Raw genomic sequence first — 25,148 nt, 5'->3', positions numbered from 1 at the left:
ATTGCAGGCAGATTCTTTACCACTGAGCCACCAGAGAAGCCCCTTGAAAGTATTAGGTGGATTGAAATTTTGAATCAAGTGGTCAGGGTAAGTCTCTTTGAAGTGAAGCCTACAAGGGAAAAAGCAGGTACCAATGATGTTTTTTAGAAGGGAGACTGAAAGATAGAGCTGAAGGATGGAATATTTTTCTCCATAATATACCTTGATATACTGCTTGAAATATTCATTGTGTAATTACAATAACTTTTCTAAAATTATTCACACAACTCTGTGCGAATATTGTTTAGGACTTAGAACAATGGAAAGAAACATTTCTAAGCACTCCTCACTTTTCTGATTGCTTTTTGTCCAAAGCCCTATCTTAAAGTCCCATCTTTTAACTGATTCACCAGTTTCAGGAGTACATTTCAGCATTCATATTGGAAGATGAATAGGCCTCCTGGGTGACGAAGTTGTTTTGGAAGGGTGAAAGGGACACAAATAAAGTTAATCTTAATAGTATAAGACATGGTGTGTTGCTTCTGCTTAATTGCCTTAAAGGCAAAAACCAAAAATACATACGATGATGTTTCAAACATTAATTGTACAACCATATCTTTTTTTTTTTTTAATTAAAATGCTTCTCTCATTTGATACTGCAGAGAAGGCAATGGCAACCCACTCCAGTACTCTTGCCTGGAAAATCCCATGAACGGAGGAGCCTGGTAGGCTGCAGTCCATGGGGTCCCGAAGAGTCAGACATGACTGAGTGACTTCACTTTCACTGTTCACTTTCACGCATTGGAGGAAATGGCAACCCACTCCAGTGTTCTTGCCTGGAGAATCCCAGGGATGGCGGAGTCTGGTGGGCTGCTGTCTATGGGGCTGCACAGAGTCAGACACGACTGAAGCGACTTAGCAGCAGCAGCAGCATTTGTTACTGAAGTTAAGTGCACCTATTCAGTTAACTAAAGGCGAGAGAGAAAGTGTCATACTAACCAAAGTATGTGTTCTGTTGTTTATTAGCCAAATATAAGAGCAAGTTGGGTTTCCCAGGTGGCACAGTGGTTAAAAAAAAAAATCTGCCTGCCAGCGCAGGTGACAAAAGAGACATGGGTTTGATCCCTGGGTCAGGTCACTCCCCTGGAGGAGGAAATGGCAACCTGCTCCAGTGTTCTTGCCTGGAAAATTCCATGGACAGAGGAGCCTGGCAGGCTACCGTCCATGGGTCACAAAGAGTCAGACACGACTGAGCATGCATGCACTTAGAGCAAAAACGTTTTTATCCCTCTAATGTCTCTTCCACTAGCTAAAATAGCAAGAGAGTCAGAGGTTCTAGATTTGAATATTGGGTCTTATCTTTTGGCTGCTTAAGCATGAGCAAGACTTAAGTTTTTCAGCTGCAGTTTTCTCAAGTGTAAAATAAGAATACTGTTACCCACATCAGAGAAATATGTATAAGCATTAAATGAGATAATTCATGTGGAAAATATCATTATGTAAAGCTACTATAAACTAGAAGGTATAAATGGTAGGCCTTTGGCCAAATCTAGCCACAAATGTGTTTGAATTGGCTGACATAGTTTTGGCTTCCACAGTGCTATAAAACAATTTTAATTAGTTGCCAACTTTCAAATATTAGATGATTTCATATAAAATATGGATTTTGAGTTTTCCTGGAAAAAAAAAACCTCATATTCATTGGCTATGTTGTGCCCATATTCTTCATGGCAAAACGAAATAAATGTGAGGAATGGTTACTCTCCCACTGGTGGCACTTCCCATCATTCAATTATTTTCCCTCTGACGATGAAGGCTCAGTTTCCCTTATGTCTGATTAGCTTCGCTCATGTGTATCTTAACTCCTCTTGCCAGTGCATTTTTGTTTGTGTCACCTACTACTTTGTACTGAAGTGCTTTTCACATTTCAGCACAGAGACATTAAGGAGCAAATGACTAATGCATCTTTATCAATTATGGGATTAAACACATAAAATCTCCCATCACTAATCCAAGATTGATCTCTGTTTTTCATAGACCATCTCCAGCTCCCCAAGTATACCAGGCACATAGTTATAAGCTCAATAAATATTTATAGAGTGAATGAAAATACGAATGAATGACGTTGATGTGCTTACTACCTGAAGGATACATCTGAGTAGCTGTTTGCTTTGAGTATTTTAAAAAATGATTTTGCTATATGGATTTGATTAATCTATCTGAAGCAGAGAAAAATATTTACTTGCAATGACATTTTTACTTAGTTTGATTTTTTGAATTTTTTACTACAGTATGTCCTCCAACAAAATATGGCCCAAATTGTGAGCTAAAATGCACCTGTAAAAATGGTGGCCTTCACAATCCTGTAGATGGAAGCTGTACCTGTGCCCTTGGATGGACAGGAGATTATTGTGAAAAAGGTAAGTTGATTACTACCTTCTTTTATTCAATAAAATCTACAGCTTACTGCCATTCATTGATAAAATATAGTAGAAACCTGTGAAGGGGCCATTTTCCAATTCATTTATGCAAGTTGTTTATAGTTTATGATTACATTTCTAATAAAAAATAGTGTTATGTTAATACCAATTGATTTTGCTACCTTATCGGAATACCACATGAAAACTCTTAAAACTCTTAAGTAATTGAAATAGTATTAATGTGAAAGAGCTCCTGTGAGACCTAAATCTACTCCCCCTCCAGCCAATTCTTGAGGCGGGCAGAGTATGGGATGTGGGGCCCTGGGCAGACCCAGCTCCCATCAGGAGTGGGCCCAGCTCAAAGGGTGAAGAGGAGGACTCTGGGACCAGAGGTCTTAAAACTGTACATCATCAGGAGAAATTTAATCATGTCCCACCATAAATACTTTTATTTAGAAGTGATATTCATGTGCTGCTCCACGTTAGAAAAATTGATAATAAGTGGATAAAAATAAATATTGATAGTTGTTCTAGTGTTTGCTTTTCAAACCACAGTTAATTATTTTGTACAGCACTGGAAAGCATGCACCTAATTAGAGTGTACTCTATTAAGACGATAGTATTGCGTTTTTTAGAACATTGAGGAAGGGTAGTAAGACACAGCATGGATGAGAACACTGTTCTTGGGGCCTAACCTTGGGGCCCCCTGAGTGAAAAATAATCCACAGTGAACTTGTACTGAGGTGGTTCCAACTATGGGATCTCTGGCTCCTTAGACCTGGGACTATGACGTACTCTCATAATGGGTGTAATTACCCACCATCTTTCACCACTCATTTGACTGTCAGGAAACTTGGCAGCACAGCACAGTGAAAGTAACTTGCAGTGGGATTGCATAGGCCCTTATGCTAATTCCTCTCTGCTGATACCCTGCTCTGGGCCATAAGCACATTCACAACATCTCCCCCATAGTTTCCCATCTGAAAGTGAGGATGATGACACTGAAATGACAGCCCATCTAAAACCAACATTCAAGGAAGACCAGTTGGAAGACCAGTTTTCATGAACTTTTAAAACCACGGCTCTCCTCTCTTAATTCATGGGAGATAGCTCCTATCAACATTATGATACTCAGGACTCCTAATGCAGAATAATAGCATTTTGTGTAGAATAGATGTGCTCTTGGTTTTATTTTTGGTTTTAAGTTAGATAACTCTCAAGCATTTGGGGATGTGGGATATTTTAGCTTCTGTTTCTATCATTTAAACCTTTTATTATGGAACATTTCAAACATATACAAGAGTTACTGAGTCATGGGGTAAATACAAATGTAACTTTGCAACATATGGACAAATTCTCTTTCATGTGAGATTATGCCATATTTCATCCTCATAATCAATATATGGTTATCAAAAGAGTATATTAGGCAATTTGGTGAGAACTATTATATTAGTGGAGTTTTCATTTTCATTTTTATTATTATGAATAATGTTTAACATCCTCTCTAATGGCTAAGAATCTTTTACATTTCTTTTTCTATAAATTGTCTACTTATACTGTAAACAGTTGTCATTTTGATGTGCCCAGGGGAGGAGATGAGCTCACGGTCTATGTGTTGCACAGTTTTGGCCACTCTCATCACTGCCAGGCTTTTTTCTCCAAGATTATTGGGCTTCTTACATAACATCTGACATCTTAAAGCAGAAGTTGTCAGGTCTTCCCAAGACATAGACATATCTATTATCATTTTCACCATATTCTCTTGGGTACAGCCAGTTATGGATTCAGCCCACATTCCACAAGAGGATTGACAATGCAAAAGTATGAATCCCAGGTGATTTGCTTTATTAAAAGCATCTTTGAATTATAGATTATACATGATTCAAAAAGATTTTGTTTTTTCTTTTTTGTTATAAAATTATCTTTTTTCTATTTTGTAAAATGTTGGACTTAATTTGGGATGGACTCCCCATTCTCAGGTTTTAAAAGAATTCAGCCATGTTTTCTTTTAGGACTCGTATGACACCATTTTTGATATTCAATTCTCTGATCAATTTAAAATATTTTTCTTGGTGTCTGGTGTGAGGAATAGATTCATTTCCCCCTTATGTGGCTGTTCAGTTATCACACAAGTCTATCTCTCCCACTGATTTGAGATGCAGGCTTCATTGACAACTAAACATTAATATGCAGTTAGATATAGTTCCTGATGTTCCATTCTGTTGATCTGTTTATGTGAAAATGCAATGGTGTTTTTATTAGGAAGTCTTTATTATATGTATTTGATATCGACAGACCTAGCCACCCTTCATTACTTTCCTTTTTTGGGGATTTCCTGGTGCTATTCTTGTTAATTTGTCCTTCAAAATGAAATTTATAACCAAGCATCCAGATGCAGAAAAAAAAAATCAGTTTTTTTCCACTGTTTTATTGTCCTCTGAAAGAATTATTGTTTTAGGGAGAATTCGCATATTTCTGATATTAACTCATCTTATCCAAGAACAAATATGGTCTATCTTTCCATTTGTGTAAGCTTTTTATTCCCTAATAAAGTAAAATGCTGGATTTTAATATTCATATTATGACATAGCTATTAATTTTGTAATTTAGTCATCATTTTACTGAATTTTAAATGACTATTATTCAAATGTTTCTTCTGCATTTATTATATTAGTGATATGATTTTTTTCTTTAGGCTGATAAGTATGATGGATTTATCAAATAATTTGTTTAATACTGCATAACCTTATATTCTTAGAATATTAGTTGTGATATATTACTTTATAATATACTGTTGGCTTCTGTGTACTTTTTATGAATTTGGCATCATATCATAAATAAAGTTGAAGTATAGTTATTTATGCATTTTTGGGGGGTTTTGGAATTAATGTTATACTTACATAATAAAATCTATTTGGAATTTTCCTTCCTTTTCAATGCTCTAGAATATATATAAGTAATAAGGTGATGATCTGAACTGTAAAAGTTTATAGGATTTACCTGTGAAGCTCAGGAGTGGTGATTTTTTTTTTTTAATTCGAGATGTTTTCTATTTCTTTATTGTTTCTCTGTTATAACTAGCCTATCTAGGTTTTCTGCTTCAAATTAGGAAAGTGTTGATAAGTTGTCTTCTGTAACTTTTCCATTTCATTTAGGTTTTTGTATTTATTTGTATTATACATTTTATATTGATTCCTTTTGATGATCATTGCACACTTAAAAAAATGTGTGTATTTGTACTTTTCCTCTTTTATCTTGATCACATTGGCTAATGATTTGTCTGTCTTTTTCATTAATTGTACTGTTTATTTCTGTCTTCAACTTCATTACAGGTTCAATCGTCTTAACTAGAGTTATTGCTCGTGTGGTTTCTTTTTCAGAATGTTTTCCTGGTTATTTTGCTCCAGGCTGCCATTTTAATTGCACGTGTCAGAACAATGGAGTTTGCAGTAGGTTTTCTGGAAGAATGTGAATACCTCCCTGGTTACTACGGAAGAGACTGTGAACATGGTAAACAGAGAAAATGAGTGGGCATGTTATGATGTTGATAAGTTTTAAAAAATATTTTTAAATCATAAAATAATATATTCACATTATATCAAACTAGATAAGCTGTTACTATTTTAATGTTTATTCTTGCAATATATTTCATAGCTCTAATTTAAGTTCTAGGTGTTGAGAATTATCATATGATGAAGCAATTGAACTTCTTTATTTGTTTTGGAATAAATGTTTAACCAAATGTCTGTGGTTCTATGATTATCTACAGTAGATACAGGCAGACATATGCAGTGGAGTCAGCTGTTGGTCTTTTTGAATATACTAATATTTCTTTATATCATTTCTTCATTTGGACTCTATAGTTTCAACTAAACTAGGAAAAGGGAGAATTCTGCCATAATTTGTCCTTGACATCAGAGAACCCTGATGGACAATACAGCTAAGAGATTAAGATGTGAGAGCTTAGTCTCTAGAATTAGTTGTATATGGCCTGCCTCTGCCATATAAAATGTGTATAAACAAAATTTTTGTAAGTTTCAGTTTTTTTATCGTGTATAAAATGAAGATAATAAACTCACCTTAAAAGATCATTAGGATTAAATAAGAAGATACTTGGAAGCTTTAGCACTGAGGCATGGTGTAAAAGGCTTCACAGGTGGCACTAGTGGGCAATTACCTGCCTGCCAATGCAGGAGACATAAGAGATGTGGGTTTGATCCCTGGGTCTGGATGATCCCCTGGAGGAAGGAATGGCAATCCACTTCAGTATTCTTGCCTGGAGAATCCCACGGACAGAGGAGACGAGTGGGCTACAGTCCATAGGGTTGCAAAGAGTTGGACCTGCTGAAGCTACTTAGCATGCACGCATGCATGCATGTTGTAAAAGCTGATGAACATTAATTACTTACAAATCAAGTCTTTTTTAAAGCCTCTGTAGTTGGTGGCTCAGATGGTAAAGAGTCCACCTTCAATGCAGGAGACCTGGATTGGATCCCTGGGTTGGGAAGATCCCCTGGAGAAGGAAATGGCAACCCATTCCAATATTCTTGCCTGGAGAATCCCCATAGACCGAGGAGCCTGGCAGACTGTGGTCTGTGGGGTTACAAAGACTCAGACACAGCTCAGCGACTAAATACAGTACAGTGATATTAACAATATTTAAAATTGTTCCCACTTGTTTCAACCTGTCTTTAGGTTCTATAAAGCATATTTCACAGAAGCAAATTCTACTAACCCTTTCTAGGTTTAGCATTATTGCCAGCATTCTGATGTTTCTTGGGTTAGGGTGTATGAAAGTAAACATCATGTAGTTTTTGTTTGTTTTGTTTTTAATATTGGAATAAGAGATACAGAAGAGGGGAAAAAAAGTATCTATTCAAGGCCCACAAATTTCATCCTGTTTACAGTAGGGTAGCAAGGAAGATTTTGAGCAGACAAGGGACGCCCTCTGGTGAAAGAAATCTGTAAAGTAGATACATTATTAACTATTAGGATAGTTAGCCATTGATTGTATCCACACAGGAAGCTATAGTGATGATCTAGGATTTCAAAAATCTATTCTGGGATCCAAATGTAAATGGATGAATAGAAAATATGTTGGAAGAGCAATTGACTGTATTTTAGCAATTGATTTGGACGTACGGATGAGGAAGGTGTAGGAATCAAAGATGACTCTAAAGTTCTAAGCCGATGGACCTGGAAGAATGATAATATCATTTAGACAAAAGGAAAAGTTGAGCAAACCAACATTTATGAGCTCAGGTATTTTATATAATTAAAATAGGGGAGATAAAGGAGGCTTCCCTGGTAGCTCAGCTGGTAAAAAAAATCTACCTGCAATGCAGGAAACCCCAGTTTGATTCCTGGGTCAAGAATATCCCTTGGAGAAGAGATAGGCTACCCACTCCAATATTCCAGGGCTTCTCTGGTGGCTTAGTTGATAACGAATTAAAGAATCTGCCTGCAATGCAGGAGACCTGGGGATCTCAGGGTTGGGAAGATCCCCTAGAGGAGGGTATGGCAACCCACTCCAGTATTCTCGCCTGGAGAATACCCATGGATGGTCAGAGGAGATTTGACTTTTTTATGTATTGTCAACAAAAATTATATAAGATCGAACAAAAGAAACCTTGCACTATATCGTCCTTTAGTATTCATTTTTTAAGAGTTAAAATGAGGTTAGAAGATGGAAGATTGTATATCATACAAAATAATTCATTCCTCATCTCTTTTTGGTTTTACCTTCTTTTTCTGCTCTCTGATGTCAGTTTTTCCTAATGTTGAATATGTCCTGAGTAACTCCATTTATGCTGAAGTGTCACACACTTGAAGCCTAGGCAAATCCAACTCTAGGTGCCTGGGAAGGGGGTTGGGAGACACAGAGAGAGGAAGAAAGTGTGAAGAGCAAGAGTGAGAGGGAGAGAAAGAGAGAGTGGATAACTGAAGGAAAAGCACACCCCTTCTGTTCCCACTGGTGAGTAGTGAGCATAGCCATAGACAAAACCCAAGTAATAAATGAGACCCTTTGCCTGCTGTCAAAATTAGCTCTCACATACCTCCCTCAGGCTGAGCATCTCCCTGGGCAGAGGACACATTTAGCAATCCAAGAAATGCATCTGCTTGGACCACATGGCATCTAAACCAATTATTTCTGATGTTCAGCCACAAAAATATCTCCAACCATGGAGGAAAAACAGATCGCATTGGACTTGCTAAGAAACAGTTCTACATTGTACTTCTATGGGCTATCTAAATAAAATTTTTAAAGATTAAATTTCACTGACTTTAAAACATGACTTCTTCATAAGATGTTAACTTACTCCATACATATACACCATATTCTCTTTTATTTACTTTCTTCCTCTTTTTCCTCCCCTGTTTTCTTTATATCCCCTTCCATCATCTATCCCCAGGACTTCAAATACCAAGAGCTATATGAATCACCTTCCACAGATAGTCTCTTATTTATTTAAAGAATTTTAAATTCTCACTAAAGTTAGCCTGGATCTGAAGTTAGAAAACATTGCTATTTTATGTGTTTAGGTTATTAGAGGGTTTTGATGAAGTCTTTCTCAGACTATAACACATAACAGCAAATCAACTTTATCTACTTGAAGATATCTTACATTTTCTTGTGGACTTTTCTAGACTAGTGGTTGAGAACGGCAGTGATATATTCATATATCTGCATGACTAAAGTACCGTCACTATGCTTCTCCATGTAATTTTTCCTTGCTTTCCAGTTTGTGCCTCTTTTCTCTTCTTTGGTCCTGGGAAAGAGATTACCTAGAGTATATCCTTTAATTTTTCCCTTATTTATTCTTAAAGCCAAAATAGTGTTTTGACATTTCCATTTTCTAGCATGCCTTCCTGGATTTTATGGTTTGAATTGTGTTCACATCTGTGACTGCAAAAATGAAGCCAATTGTGATGCAGCCAGTGGACAGTGCATTTGCCCAGCAGGTTTCCATGGCAACCAGTGTGAAAAAGGTATAGCCAGGGTGATTTTAAGCATTGAATGTGGGAATTCCGTGTGACTGTGAGATCTTTCCATCTGATGGAAAACATGTAAACCTGAATCTCAAACATGGAATAATCACCTGAGCTTCTGATGTGGACATTAAAGTGACAAGAATTCACTCTTACAAGCAGTAAAATGAGTCCTGATTTTATTACTGATTGGTCAAAATTTTTATTCTGCCCTAAATGAAACTATTTAGGATCTCAAAATACCACTAAAGCAGTTAGTCTTCAATGGAAAAGAATTCTGCTTTGAATGAGAAATATTTCATTAAATGCTTTGAAAAGAATGACATGCATTGGGTTCAGTGGTACTGAAACAGATTCAAGGGCTTTATGAAAATATTAAAAATGTGAACTAGGCATTCATCAGCAGAAGTAATAGCAGCCATGAATGTGGATGAAGATATATAGGTGAGAAAGTGGGCTACTCAGTTTGAAATAAAATATTATTAAGCCCTAGTCCATTCAAAACAATACAGAACCACATAGGTTTCAATAAATAATTCCAAGTTTCATTTTAGTTTATACTATGTTTGCTCTTGTGCATATGGTTACAGCAACCCCAATAATTATAAAGATAATATAATGATAGTGGTCATTTGACTTTATATGAATCAAAGTTCTTGTCTTAAAAAAGGAACTATATGTTAGTTCCATATCCTATTCTCATAGGTCACTAGAACTTTACATATAGTATCTCTTGTCCATGCTTTATTCACTTAATCATTTATTATGTAACAATTTGAAAAAATGTACACATATTACATGCTTGCTATTTAAAGTCTGGGAATATAGTGAAGCTTACCATCTTCTGGAGAAATAATGAATAAATAAATAGCATTATGAGGAAAACTAAAGTAATGCTTTCTTGGTGGCTCAGTGGTAAAGAATCTGCCTGCCCATGCAGAAGACGCAGGTTCCATCCCTGGGTGGATCCCCAGGAGAAGCAAATGGCAACACACTCAGTATTCTTCCTGGGAAATCCCATAGACAGAGGAGCTTGGCAGGCTATAGTCCAGGGGGTCACAAAAGAGTCAGACACAACTTAGCAACAAAACAACAACACTTAAAGTAATGTACTTGGCTGGACGACTGAGTCTCATTCCTTAAATTTCTGTCTTCAAAAAGCTTACATACATTCTAACAGGTGCACACCGGTGTTGAAGTAAGTCAATTTTAAGGTGCAGGTATGAACCTGTGTATAAAATGAAGCTTCATTCCAGAACTTTCCTCCCTTCTTCCAACCAATCAATCTCATTTTATCTTCCCACTATGCTTTTGCAGAAACTGTATCTTAAATCTCAACTTAGGTGCATCAGTGAGAGCTCAAGGAGTTAATTTTTCAACATTTCTCTTTCCTGGATAGAATGTTCAGCTGGAATGTTTGGAGACAATTGCCATCAACTTTGTGATTGTGAAAGAGATCCTGCCACCCAGTAACTGGAAAATGCCTCTGTCCACCTGGGAAAACTGGAGGGAGATGTGATGCTGGTATGAACCAAAGCACCTTTGGATGTCTCTCTGACTCATAGGTTATGTGGAAATATATAGACATTTTCATACAAAGAGTGTTACTCAAAGAACATTGCCTCACCACTGCTTGTTACCTTGCCTTACTATAATTAATCAGGGTATGTAGTTGTTACATTATAGACACCCCAAACCAGCACCGCAACAGAGAGAGCATACCTTGTAAGTACCTCAAAGTGATGCAGTTAAACACTGTGATCACAAAGTGATTCAAGAAAATACTAGATTTATAAGGCAATCAAGGTAACGTCCAGATGGTTTTCTTAAAAACAAAGTTCTCAACTATTCTTTGGAAATCGAACTTATACTATTTGTTTTGTTTTACTTACAGGAAGAACATCCTTAAATAAAATTGAAATATTCAGGGACTATCTTTAAAAAAAAGAGAAAATGGATTCAATGAACCATTGACTTTTCACTTGCTGTTAAACTTAACGGATGCATACCAGATGAATAGGTTTTATATTAAATTCACAGGAGTCCTGAAGGACTGACTGCGCCACAGATATGACCCAAAGTAGAGCATTTAATCTCAGAATTTACCTTCTTCATCTGGCTAAAAGGAAGGTTCAGTTCAGTCACACAGTCATGTCTGACTCTTTGTGACCCCATGGACTGAAGCACACCAGGCCTGCCTATCCATTAGCAACACCCAGAGCTTACTCAAGCTCATGTCCATAGAGTCAGTGATGCCATCCAACCATCTCATCCTGTATCAACTCCTTCACCTCCTGCCTTCAATCTTTCATAACATCAGGATCTTTTCAAATGAGTCAGTTCTTTGCATCAGGTGGCCAAAGTATTGGAGTTTCAGTTTCAACAGCAGTCCTTCCAGTGAATTTTCAGGACTGATTTCCTTTAGGATGTCTAACAGACTCTCAAGAGTCTTCTCCAACACCGCAATTCAAAAGCATCAATTCTTAGGCACTCAGCTTTCTTTATAGTCTCTCTCACATCCATACATGACAACTGGAAAAACCATATATTTGATTAGATGGACATATGTTGGCAAAGTAATATCTCTGCTTTTTAATATGCTATCTAGGTTGGTCATAACTCTTTCTTCCAAGAAGCAAGAGTCTTTTAATTTCATGGCTGCAATCACCATCTGCAGTGATTTTGGAGCCCCCCAAAATAAAGTCTGATACTGTTTCCACTGTTTCTCCATCTATTTGTCATGAAGTGGTGGGACCAAATGCCATGATCTTTGTTTTCTGAATGTTGAGTTTTAAGCCAACATTTTCACTCTCCTCTTTCACTTTCATCAAGAGGCTCTTTAGTTCTTCTTCACTTTCTGCCATAAGAATGGTGTCATCTGCATATCTGAGGTTTTTGATGTTCTCCCAGCAATCTTGATTCCAGCTTGTGTTTCATCCAGCCCAGCATTTCTCATGATGTACTCTGCATATAAGTTAAATAAGCAGGGTGACAATATACAGCCTTGACGTACTCCCTTTCCTATTTGAAACCAGTCTGCTGTTCCATGTCCAGTTCTAACTGTTGCTTCCTGACCTGCATATAGGTTTCTAAAGAGTCAGGTCAGGTAGTCTGGTATTCCCATCTCTTTCAGAAATTTCCACAGTTTGTCATGATCCACCCAGTCAAAGGCTTTGGTATAGTCAATAAAGCAGAAATAGATGTTTTTCTGGAACTGTCTTGCTTTTTCCATGATCCAGTGGATGTTGGCAATTTGATCTCTGGTTCCTTTTCTAAATCCAGCTTGAGTATCTGGACATTCATGGTTCACATACTGTTGAAGCCTGGCTTGGAGAATTTTGAGCATTACTTTACTGGCATCTGAGATGAGTGCAATTGTGTGGTAGTTTGAGCATTATTTTGCATTGCCTTTCTTTGGGATTGGAAGGAAAACTGTCCATTTCTAATCCTGTGGCCACTGCTGAGTTTTCCAAATTTGCTGGCATATTGAATGCAGCACTTCCACAGCATCATCTTTTAGGACTGGAAATAGCTTAGCTGGAATTCCATCACCTCCTAGCTTTGTTCATAGTGATGCTTCCTAAGGTCAATTTGACTTCACATTCCAGGATGTCTGCTCTAGGTGAGTGATCACACCATCGTGATTATCTGGGTCATGAATATCTTTTTTGTATAGTTCTTCTGTGTATTCTTGCCACCTCTTAGTGTCTTCTGCTTCTGTTAAGTCCATACAATTCTGTCCTTTATTGTGCCCACCTTTGCATGAAATGTTCCCTTGGTATCTCTAATTTTGTTGAAGAGATCTCTAGTCTTTCCCATTCTATTGTTTTCCTCTATTTCTTTGCATTGCATTGATCACTGAGGAAGGCTTTCATTTCTCTCCTTGCCATTCTTTGGAACTCTGAATTCAAATGGGTATATCTTTCCTCTTCTCCTTTGCCTTTCACTTCTCTCTTTACACAGCTATTTGTAAGGCATTTTAGGAATCAGCAAACTAAAATGGACTGGAATGGGTGAATTTAACTCAGATGATCATTGTATCTCCTACTGTGGACACGAATCCCTAAGAAGAAATGGAGTAGCCATCATAGTCAACAAGAGTCCAAAATGCAGTACTTTGATGAAATCTCAAAAATGAAAGAATGATCTCTGTTCATTTCCAAGGCAATATCAATATCCATTGATATCAATATCAATATTCCATTCACTATCACAGTAATCTTAGTCTATGCCTCGACCAGTAAAGCTGAAGAAGCTGAGGTTGAACAGTTCTATGAAGACGTACAAGACCTTCTAGAACTAATACCTCAAAAAGATGTCCTTTTCATCATAGGGGACTGGAATGCAAAAGTAGGAAGTCAAAAAATACCTGCAGTAGCAGGCAAATTTGGCCTTGGAGTATAGAATGAAGTAGAGCAAAGGCTAATAGAGTTTTGCCAAAAGAACACACTGGTCCTAGTGAACACCTTCTTCCAACAACACAAGAAGTCATCACCAGATGGTCAATACCGAAATCAGATTGATTGTATTCTTTTCAGTCAAAGATTTAGAAGCTCTATACAATCAGCAACAACAAGACCAGGAGCTGACTGTGGCTCGATCATGGACTCCTTATTGCAAACTTCAGACTTAAATTGGAGAAAGTAGGGAAAAACATTAGACCATTCAGGTATGACCTAAGTCAAATCCCTTATGATTATATAGTGCAAGTGGCAAAGAGATTCAAGGGATTAGATCTGACAGAGTGTCTGAAGAACTATAGACAGAAGTTCGTGACATTGTATAGGAGGCAGCGATCAAGATTATCCCCAAGAAAAAGAAATGCAAAAAAAAAAAAAAAAAGGAGGTTTGAGGCTATGTATTTCTAACATCATTTCCAGCACTAATCTGTGATTCTGTAACCTAGAATTTCAATCATGCTGAAAAACCCTCAGTAACCTTCCAGGTCAGGCTTCCCTGGTGGCTCACTGGTAAAGAATTCACCTGCTAATGTAGGAGATGCAGGTTTAATCCCTGAGTCAGGAAGATCCCCTGAAGGAGGAAATGGCAACCTACTCTAGGGTTCTCGCCTGGAAAACCCATCGTCAGAGGAAACTGGTGGGCTATAGTTCATGGGATCACAGAGTCAGACACAACTTCGTAACTGAACAAATAATACAACAACGACCTTCTACGCTACAGGATAGTGCTAGTCACCTAACATCCATCTCCCCCACCCCACCTTGCTGCTGAGAAATAGCAATAAAAATGACTTGTTTTGAATACCACACCATGCCCTGCCCTAAACGTTGCTTATATTTATTTCATCTGTATCACAACCCCATGAAATCATTGCTGTTCTTATTCCCATTTGACAGATGAGGAAGTGGAGGCACAAAAAAAAAAAATTGGCAGAGCTTGGAAGAAAAGTTCTGACCAACCTAGATAGCACATTCAAAAGCAGAGACATTACTTTGCCAACAAAGGTCCATCTAGTCAAGGCTATGGTTTTTCCAATGGTCATGCGTGGATGTGAGAGTTTGATGCTTTTGAACTGTGGTGTTGGAGAAGACTCTTGAGAATCCCTTGGACTGCAAGGAGATCCAACCAGTCCATTCTGAAGGAGATCAGCCCTGGGATTTCTTTGGAGGGAATCATGCTGAAGCTGAAACTCCAGTACTTTGGCCACCTCATGTGAAGAGTGACTTGTTGGAAAAGACTCTGATGCTGGGAGGGATTGGGGGCAGGAGGAGAAGGGGACAACAGAGGATGAGATGGCTGGATAGCATCACTGACTCGATGGATGTGAGTTTGAGTGAACCCCGGGGGTTGGTGATGGACAGGGAGGCCTGGCGTGCTGTGATTCATGGGGTCGCAAAGAGTTGGACATGACTGAGCGACTGAACTGAACTGAACTGAGTCTGGCTTCAGACTTTGGGCGATGCTATTAGAAGGCGATACTGTATATGTAAACATCTGTATCTAGTCCAGAATAAGGAACGTCCAGTGGCTCAAGAAGTTATGACCAACCTAGATAGCATATTGAAAAGCAGAGACATTACTTTGCCAACAAAGGTCCGTCTAGTCAAGGCTATGGTTTTTCCAGTGGTCATGTATGGATGTAAGAGTTGGACTGTGAAAAAAGCTGAGTGCCAAAGAATTGATGCTTTTGAACTGTGGTGTTGGAGAAGACTCTTGAGAGTCCCTTGGACTGCAAGGAGATCTAACCAGTCCATTCTAAAGGAGATCAGCCCTGGGATTTCTTTGGAAGGAATGATGCTGAAGCTGAAACTCCAGTCCTTTGGCCACCTCATGCGAAGAGTTGACTCTTTGGAAAACTCTGATGCTGGGATGGATTGGGAGCAGGAGGAGAAGGGGACAACAGAGGATGAGATGGCTGGATAGCATCACTGACTCAATGGATGTGAGTTTGAGTGAACCCTGGGGGTTGATGATGGACAGGGAGGCCTGGCGTGCTGCAATTCATGGAGTCGCAAAGAGTCGGACACGACTGAGCAACTGACTGAACTGAACTGAGTAGCTCATTAAGAGTCTTGCATTCCTTCCAACCCCTCCTTCTTCCCTTCTGTGCAGACTTACAGAATAAGGCCAAGAGGTTTTGAGTATTAACTAGGAATCTTTTGGATCTTCAAACTCTGGAGCTTACTGATATTGACATTTCTTCTCTGAAAATCTGCTTCATTTGTATCTTTAATCCGTGTGTTTCTACAAGTTTGTTTCTACAAACTGCACTACAAGTTTCTTGAGAGTTGAATCAGTGTTTACTTATCTTTTATCAAAAACATTTAGAATTAGGTCTAGTACATGATAGCCTCAGCAAAAATTTTGAATTCATTCTCGCTTCCTTTCTCCACTTTCTGAATGGAGTCATGATAGACAGAAGTACCTGAACTTGGTAACATCTAAACTAAATTCATCACGATAAATATCCACCTGACATTATGATGAAGGCACAGGACACAGTCTCCATGGAATGCTCACTAAAGACAGTGCTTTTTGCATTTGTGGTTTCATCTAAATCCTCGAGAAAACCATTAATGTATATTAAATGTATATTATCAGCCAGGCATTTTCATTTTTACTAGATGCTTTTAATATTATCACCATGCCCATTTTCTTGGTGAGGAAGCTGGGAGCTGAAGATTAAGTAAGTTGCCCAAGGTTCAGTTCAGTTTAGTTCAGTCACTCAGTCATATCCGACTCTTTGCAACCCCATGAATTGCAGCACACCAGACCTCCCTGTCCATCAACAACTCCCAGAGTTCACTCAAAGTCACGTCCATCGAGTCGGTGATGCCATCCAGCCATCTCATCCTCTTTTATCCCCTCCTCCTCCCACCCCCAATCCCTCCCAGCATCAGAGTCTTTTTCAATGAGTCAACTCTTTGCATGAGGTGGCCAAAGTATTGGAGTTTTAGCTTTAGCATCATTCCTTCCAAAGAAATCCCAGGGCTGATCTTCAGAATGGATTGGTTGGATCTCCTTGCAGTCCAAGGGACTCTCAAGAGTCTTCTCCAACACCACAGTTCAAAGCATCAATTCTTCAGTGTTCAGCTTTTTTCACAGACCAAATCTCACATCCATACATGACCACTGGAAAAACCATAGCCTTGACTAGACGGACCTCTGTTGGCAAAGTAATGTCTCTGCTTTTGAATATGTTATCTAAATTGGTCATAACTTTTCTTCCAAGGAGTAAGCGTCTTTTAATTTCATGGCTGCAGTCACCATCTGCAGTGATTTTGGAGCCCCCAAAAATAAAGTCTGACACTGTTTCCACTGTTTTCCCCATCTATTTCCCATGAAGTGATGGGACCAGATACCATGATCTTCATTTTCTGAATGTTGAGCTTTAAGCCAACTTTTTCACTCTCCTCTTTCACTTTCATCAAGAGGCTTTTTAGTTCCTCTTCACTTTCTGCCATAAGGGTGGTGTCATCTGCATATCTGAGGTTATTGATATTTCTCCCTGCAATCTTGATTCCAGCTTGTGCTTCTTCCAGCCCAGCGTTTCTCATGATGTACTCTGCATAGAAGTTAAATAAGCAGGGTGACAATATACAGCCTTGACGTACTCCTTTTCCTATTTGGAACCAGTCTGTGGTTCCATGTCCAGTTCTAACTGTTGCTTCCTGATCTGCATATAGGTTTCTCAAGAGTCAGGTCAGGTAGTCTGGTATTCCCATCTCTTTCAGAATTTTCCACAGTTTGCTGTGATCCACACAGTCAAAGGCTTTGGCATAGTCAATAAAGCAGAAATAGATGTTTTTCTGGAACTCTCTTGCTTTTTCCATGATCCAGTGGATGTTGGCAATTTGATCTCTGGTTCCTCTGCTTTTTCTAAAACCAGCTTGAACATCAGGGAGTTTGCGGTTCACGTATAGCTGAAGCTTGGCTTGGAGAATTTGAGCATTACTTTGCTAGCATCTGAGATGAGTGCAATTGTGCGGTAGTTTGAGCATTCTTTGGCATTGCGTTTCTTTGAGATTGGAAGGAAAACTGACCTTTTCCCGTCCTATGACCACTGCTGAGTTTTCCAAATTTGCTGGCATATTGAGTGCAGCACTTTCACAGCATCATCTTTTAGGACTGGAAATAGCTTAGCTGGAATTCCATCACCTCCTAGCTTTGTTCATAGTGGTGCTTCCTAAGGCCAATTTGACTTCACATTCCAGGATGTCTGCTCTAGGTGAGTGATCACACCATCGTGATTATCTGGGTCATGAATATCTTTTTTGTATAGTTCTTCTGTGTATTCTTGCTACCTCTTAGTGTCTTCTGCTTCTGTTAAGTCCATACAATTTCTGTCCTTTATTGTGCCCACCTTTGCATGAAATGTTCCCTTGGTATCTCTAATTTTGTTGAAGAGATCTCTAGTCTTTCCCATCTTATTGTTTTCCTCTATTTCTTTGCATTGATCACTGAGGAAGGCTTTCTTATCTCTCCTTGCTATTCTTTGGAACTCCGTATTCAGATGCTTATATCTTTCCTTTTCTCCTTTGCTTTTCACTTCTCTTCTTTTCACAGCTATTTGTAAGGCCTCCTCAGACAGCCATTTTGTTTTTTTTTTTGCATTTCTTTTCCATGGGGATGGTCTTGATCCCTGTCTCCTGTACATGTCATGAACCTCCGTCCACAGTCCATCAAGCATTCTGTATCAGATCTAGTCCCTTAAATTTATTTTTCACTTCCACTGTATAATCATAAGGGTTTTGATTTAGGTCATACTTGAATGGTCTAGCGGTTTTCCCTACTTTCTTCAATGTGAGTCTGAATTTGGCAAAAAGGAGTTCATGATCTGAGCCACAGTCATCTCCTGGTCTTGTTTTTGCTGACTGTATAGAGCTTCTCCATCTTTGACTGAAAGGAATATAATCAATCTGATTTTGGTGTTGACCATCTGGTGATGTCCATGTGTAGAGTCTTCTCTTGTGTTGTTGGAAGAGGATGTTCACTAGGACCAGTGTGTTCTCTTGGGAAACCTCTATTAGCCTTTGCCCTGCTTCATTCCATACTCCAAGGCCAAATTTGCTTGTTACTCCAGGTGTTTCTTGACTTCCTACTTTTGCATTCCAGTCCCCTATAATGAAAAGGACACCATTTTTGGGTGTTAGTTCTAAAAGGTCTTGTAGGTCTTCATAGAACCATTCAACTTCAGCTTCTTCAGTGTTACTGGTTGGACATAGGCTTGGATTACCGTGATAATGAATGGTTTGCCTTGTAAACGAACAGAGATCATTCTGTCATTTTTGAGATTGCATCCAAGTACTACATTTTGGACTATCTTGTTGACCATGATGGTTACTCCATTTCTTCTAAGGGATTCCTGCCCACAGTAGTAGATATAATGGTCATCTGAATTAAATTCACCCATTCCAGTCCATTTTAGTTTGCTGATTCCTAGAATGTCAACATTCACTTTTGCCATCTCTTGTCTGACCACTTCTAATTTGCCTGATTCATGGACCTGACATTCCAGGTTCTTATGCCATATTGCTCTTTATAGCATCGGACCTTGCTTCTGTCACCAGTTCCATCTACAACTGGGTATTGTTTTTGTTTTGGTTCCATCCCTTCATTCTTTCTGGAGTTATTTCTCCACTGATCTCCAGTAGCATATTGGGCACCTACCAACCGAGGGATTTCCCCTTTCAGTATCCTATCATTTTGCCTTTTCATACTGTTCATGGGGTTCTCAAGGCGAGAATACTGAAGTGGTTTGCCATTCCCTTCTCCAGTGGACCACATTCTGTGAGACCTCTCCTCCATGAACCTCCCATCTTGGGTTGGCCCCATACGGCATGGCTTAGTTTCATTGAGCTAGACAAGGCTGTGGTCCATGTGATCAAATTGGCTACCGTCTTACTCTGGTTTCTCTTTCCTTGGACGTGGGGTATAGCTGGTAAATGGAAGCTTAGGGATTTGAAACAAGCAGTCTGGATCCAGAGTTAGACTTTTAACATCCCCAGTAGATACTGCCTCTCAAGGAAAAGAAAGAGATAGGGATTGCTTTCAGTTGTCTATCTGCCTCATCCACTAACCAGAGTGAGTGCTGTTTAATTTAATTTAATTTAAAATTCACCTCCACAGTCACACATGACATTTTAAGTGCTCAATGGTCACATGACTAGTGGCTACAGTATTGAGTAGCTTGGTATAGAACATTTTCATCATTTCAGAAAGTTCTATCCGACAACATTTAGCAATGACTTAAAACTAGCCACTAAACCAGCAGAGCTGATGGACAAGCTGAAAATGAAAACCTCACTGTATGGAGTTTCTATGGCCTAAATTCGCTATCACATAGTCTCTTTCATCCACAAGTAAATTGCCGCGTGACAGTGGATGCTTTGTATTAACTTGTTAATTCTAGGTGGGCACCTCAAGGCCTCTCTTGTTGTGAGCTCTTTGGGGTACCCATGGCCTACACAGACGTACTGTGGGCTCTTTTATTTGCATTTTTATTTTCAATTAGGCACAGTTCATCTGCGATATTAACTGTGAACAGCTGTGTCTATGCAGGCACTATAAAGATAAAAGACCTCATTTTAATTTGAACTCTGGTAAAGAACCTATTAAACAGCCATAATATTAATTCATAAAAGAATGTAGCAGCTTTTTATTGGATTACTTCCCCACCCCCTTGGTAAATTAACATTTGCAGACATTCAAACAGATGTCTTAAATACACATCGTTATTAACATGAAAATGTGGTATTTTTTGTAAATTAAAATCAGATTCTGAACTGCTCAGGAGAGATCCTGACTCATAACTCTTTTTCAAACAAGAAAACTAGGTCTTAAGACCAAACTAAGTAATCCTTCCACACACTAGGCAGCAGTGGGTACATTAGGTTAAATTCAAAACGACAGAGTTTTGTTTTGCTTGTTCATAAAGTTTGATGATTAAAAAAAAAAAAGATTCATTTTAGAGTAGTATTTGCATCGCCTCCTGAGTTCCTTCTGTCTACCTGTTGTTCCTTTATTTAGGAAGGAATTGAATTTCTGTTTGCTCATGTTGAAACTCTGTCAAAAGAATTAATTGTAAAATTGACATAGGTTTTCCTTTATCTCATATTTTAAATGCAACTAGTTAAGATGAGAGCCAGACCATGTCTAAATCTATCTTCATTATCCAAGAAAGAAAATTAAAATAAACATGCACTGCTTGTGGAATATTTAGGGTGAATCTCTAACCCAGCAAAAAGAATTTTGAGACTAGAAAGAAATGTTTAACAAAATTTTGCTCACAGACTTAGAATCTGCTCTAGGTGTCTGTATCTTTATATTTATATTGCTATCTCTAATTTTTTCTACCTTCCAGCTTTCCACTTTCTGATTTGGGCTTTCTTTTCCATATGCTTAATACCTGGTGTCTTTCTACACGGTAGTGCAGAATAAGGAATGAGCACTTGAGAACTTAGAAATTCACCTCTGTCATTTTCCAGAGGTCTAACATTTGAGGATTTCCCTTAAGATATTCAAACCTTAGTTCATCTCTTTCCAGAATGAGAAAGCTTACCTCACCACCTTTCCTACCTCATAGGTGTTTGTTAGAGCCAATTAAGATCTATTAGGAACCCATTTTGAAAAATGGCATAGAGCTAGATGAATGTTATTATTGCAAAGTTAAGTTTCTCTGGTCCTTAAACGTTGGTAAATTGAGTTATTTCCCAGTCTTGCCTGACTGCCTAAGAAATGTGAAACCATCTTCGGTTTCCATGGGTTGGGCTTGGCTTTCTTCCCAAGCTCACAATCCTTCAGAAACAGAACCTGTTAATTCTCTGCTAAGTCTCTGCTGGATATCAGACTAAGACAAAATATGCAGGTTGGGGTGTGATTTTGGAAGGGAGACTTTTTTTAGTCCATGTTTTGTTATTTTGATTAAGCTAACACTTTTTAATTCCTTTTCTTCATTTCTCTACTGATTGTGATCACAATGCAATTCAAGTTAAAGATAGTTATAACCCTTTAGCACATATAGCAGGATCCTCCATGAGATCTATAATCCTTCCAACATATGTTAAGGGATGAGAGTTGAATTTAAAGTCATTTCATTTTCAGCAATATAAGCACAAGTAATTGTGTTTTCAACCTAAAAGCAAATTTCATATATTGTGTTTTTTGGGTAAGTGTTGCCTTTTTCTGACCTCAAGACAACTAATCCATTTTCCTAGTGTCCCTCACAAAGCGCTACTATAATCTGTATCGAATCATCTAATTTTGAGAAGGCATTTTGAAAATATCAGTTGCTATCCTGTCTTCTCATATGTTTGATTTTGTCACTGACTCTCTTAACACTCTTCAGCCTCCTCCTGTTTCCCATTAAAGTCCCTACTTTCTTATATAACATTCTAAGCACGGGAAAAAGATACCAATGGTTAACCAGAATTCTTTACAAGCCTATCATTATCTTATTGAATTCCAAGAAATAGTAGTAAAAAGACTGATTGAAATGCATATTTGAATTGGTTTTATTTTTATTTTCCCCCTCACAGGATGCAGGTCAGGCCAGTACGGACCCAACTGCTCTCTGAAGTGCCAGTGTGTCCACACAGCTCACTGTGACCCTCTTAATGGGCACTGCAATTGCCCCCCAAAGAGAATGGGTCCAACCTGTGAGGAAAATGGTTTGGACGATCCTCAACAACCAAATGCTAACAGCTTTTCAGTGGATGAATAGAATTTTGCTGAGGTTCACCCATGGTTCATCATCTTAACTTTGGCAGAGAAATGTACTTACTCAACCATCTTCAGCCCAGCCTCGCCTGTTGTGAGGTGAAAGACAGGACGTCTCAACTTTATGGTCTCCAAGCACAAGTTCCACTCTCTAGCCTACCCTTCCCAACTTCCTTTCGCTGAAGAACATGCCCAAGAAAAAGAGAATGTTTTTTCAAGGTCCCAAATTGTAGTAACATTTTGGACTAATAAATGAAACTCTTTTTTTATGTGCACAGGAGGTATTTAAATTTGGAAGTAAGAACTGCTTTTCAGTTCAGGTTGGACTGCACTGAAATATTCACACCTATTCACTGAAGACCTCAGTGACCATTAAGTAGCTGGATCCTCTTTAGAAATGTCTAGAATTTCATCTATTTATTCTCGGTATCCTGCTTCACAGCTAAGTCAGCTTCAGATTGTTAATGTATTGTATTTCAAACATGGCTTTTGGTGTGGGAGGCTATTAAGACTTTAGCCACATAAAGATCAGGGCAAAAGTATGACGTGCAGACTTACAATGAATCATCAAAATGTTTGATGGTGTTCTCCTCATCACTGGTCAGCAGACAGGAAGAAAAAGTGAGTGAAACTGATCAAGGCAAGTGCTTAGCCTGCTCCACCGATTTCCCATGGAGTAGGACCTGATTGGAAGCAAGCTTTTAATCCACACTGTAATCTTCACCCAAGCTGTTCATCAGTTAGGTCGGTTCTATAAGATGTGTAAGCATGAGCCATGTGATGAGCCCCAGAGAGACACATCAATAAATATGATTATATTCTTGCTCTCAACTGGTTTATAAGCATTTAAAATTTCAGATGACTGCTTAATTCACTTTAAATAACAATGATTTTCTTGATTAGAAATGTTGTTATTCATGTTATCTAATGGGATAAACAGAGAATACTGAAATGACATGACTATATATTTGACTTAAAACAATATGTACACAATATAGTATTTAAAGCTCTTAAATAAAATTTTAAATAAAATATTTAAAACTTTTTTTTAAGTTTCTATCCTTCAATTTTATTTTATTTTTTTGACTCAAGAAAAATATTTAGTATTCTTATGTTTTGACTTGTTCTGTAGATTCTCTCTCTCTTTTTTTTTTCTTTTTTTACTTTACAATATTGTATTGGTTTTGCCACACATCAACATGAGTCTGCCACGGGCGTACACATGTTCCCAATCCTGAACCCCCCTCCCACCTCTGAAATAGTTAAAACTTTTAAATAAAATCTTAAGAAAGATTTGACAGGGATTTATGAAAAATGTTTGGTGTTATCAGTTCACTAGTTTCTGATCGTTACTTAACATTTATCTTCCTATATCTCAGCACAGTTGACAGAGATATATCATATCCACAATAGACAGTCATGTCAAATTTACTGTTATTAAATAATATGAAAGATATGATTAGATAACATCCTCAAGGATTGCTTCTAAATTTGCTTTGGTCTTAAAAGAGTTACAATCAACTTATCCTTTTTTAGTCTCCATCTATAATATTTGGAATTAAAGTTTTATGTTTACAATTAAAGCCATTTTAACTATTTTTATCTAGTCAATTGAAAACTATGCCTTATTCTGAATATTTGACCATTTTCCTTACCTTTTATTTTTAAAACTTCTCTCAGATATCCTCATCTTACCTGCAAAGAGTATAAACAGCCTTCTTTCTCACACTGCCATCTACCACTGAACTCCCTTCATTTCAAGACCTAAAAAAACCAGTGACTGCACACAGGGGAGAAAAGCAAGATACCAGATTTCTCTTCCTTACAAGAGATTTTATCACTTAGTAAGACACAAAATAATTTGGCAGGAAAAAAGAAAAATAAGAGATTTCTTTAGGTTGAGTTTTTTCTTATGTATTACTTGAAAGAGAAAGTGAAAGTCTCTCAGTCTGATCCTTTGCGACCCCATGGAGTATACAATCCATGGAATTTTCCAGGCCAGAATACTGGAATGGGTAGCCTTTCCCTTCGCCGGGGGATCTTCCCAACCCAGGGACTGAACTCAGGTCCAGATTCTTTACCAGCTGAGTCACAAAGGAAGCCCTCTGTATTGCTGAAGTCTTTATAAATGAGAAGCCATATATAAAATGTCAAGCACAATTCTTGGCAAATGGCAGATAGTCCATATATGATCTCTTTTTGTCTCCTTTTCCACCCCAAGCTCTAAAACTAATTATGAGAGTAGGAAAGCAGAGTCATTGCATGAATCGCTAGTCACACAGTCATGTGACCCTGTAGACAAACTGAGTTTGACTTTCATAGCTCTCCCATTCAACAGGAATCAATGCAAGTTACCAGAGCCACTTGTCTTTACAAAATTTTTATAGATTTCCCTTTCATATCAAAAAAGAAAATAGAAAAATATTTAAAACCCAGAAGGTTTCCATTTTACTTTTAGTCACCTTGAAAAATCTTAAGTGGGACCCTACAAAAGTTAATAGTCATGTGGTAAATCATCTGTTCTAAAAATATTCCAGTTTTTTCTCTTTGAGGACACTAACAGATGTCTAAAAATCATTT

At 38.1% G+C, this 25,148-nt stretch overlaps 1 protein-coding gene across 1 annotated transcript in view; it reads left to right on the top strand.

The window, feature by feature from the left end:
• LOC102190643 (multiple epidermal growth factor-like domains protein 6) overlaps positions 1 to 23,545 on the top strand; it is a 31,697-nt gene extending 8,152 nt beyond the window's left edge. The window contains exons 2-6 of the mRNA XM_018048065.1: positions 2,271 to 2,399; positions 5,780 to 5,909; positions 9,261 to 9,389; positions 10,789 to 10,913; positions 22,388 to 23,545. Coding sequence (XP_017903554.1) covers positions 2,349 to 2,399; positions 5,780 to 5,909; positions 9,261 to 9,389; positions 10,789 to 10,862 — 384 coding nt within the window. The 5' untranslated portion in view covers positions 2,271 to 2,348 and the 3' untranslated portion in view covers positions 10,863 to 10,913; positions 22,388 to 23,545. The remainder of the gene's footprint in view (positions 1 to 2,270; positions 2,400 to 5,779; positions 5,910 to 9,260; positions 9,390 to 10,788; positions 10,914 to 22,387) is intronic.

Source organism: Capra hircus, chromosome 1, assembly GCF_001704415.2.
Source record: "Capra hircus breed San Clemente chromosome 1, ASM170441v1, whole genome shotgun sequence".
NCBI classification, from domain to species: domain Eukaryota; kingdom Metazoa; phylum Chordata; class Mammalia; order Artiodactyla; family Bovidae; genus Capra; species Capra hircus.
The sequence above is the reverse complement of the archived record's forward strand: the minus strand, read 5'-3'. Positions and strand labels throughout refer to the sequence as shown.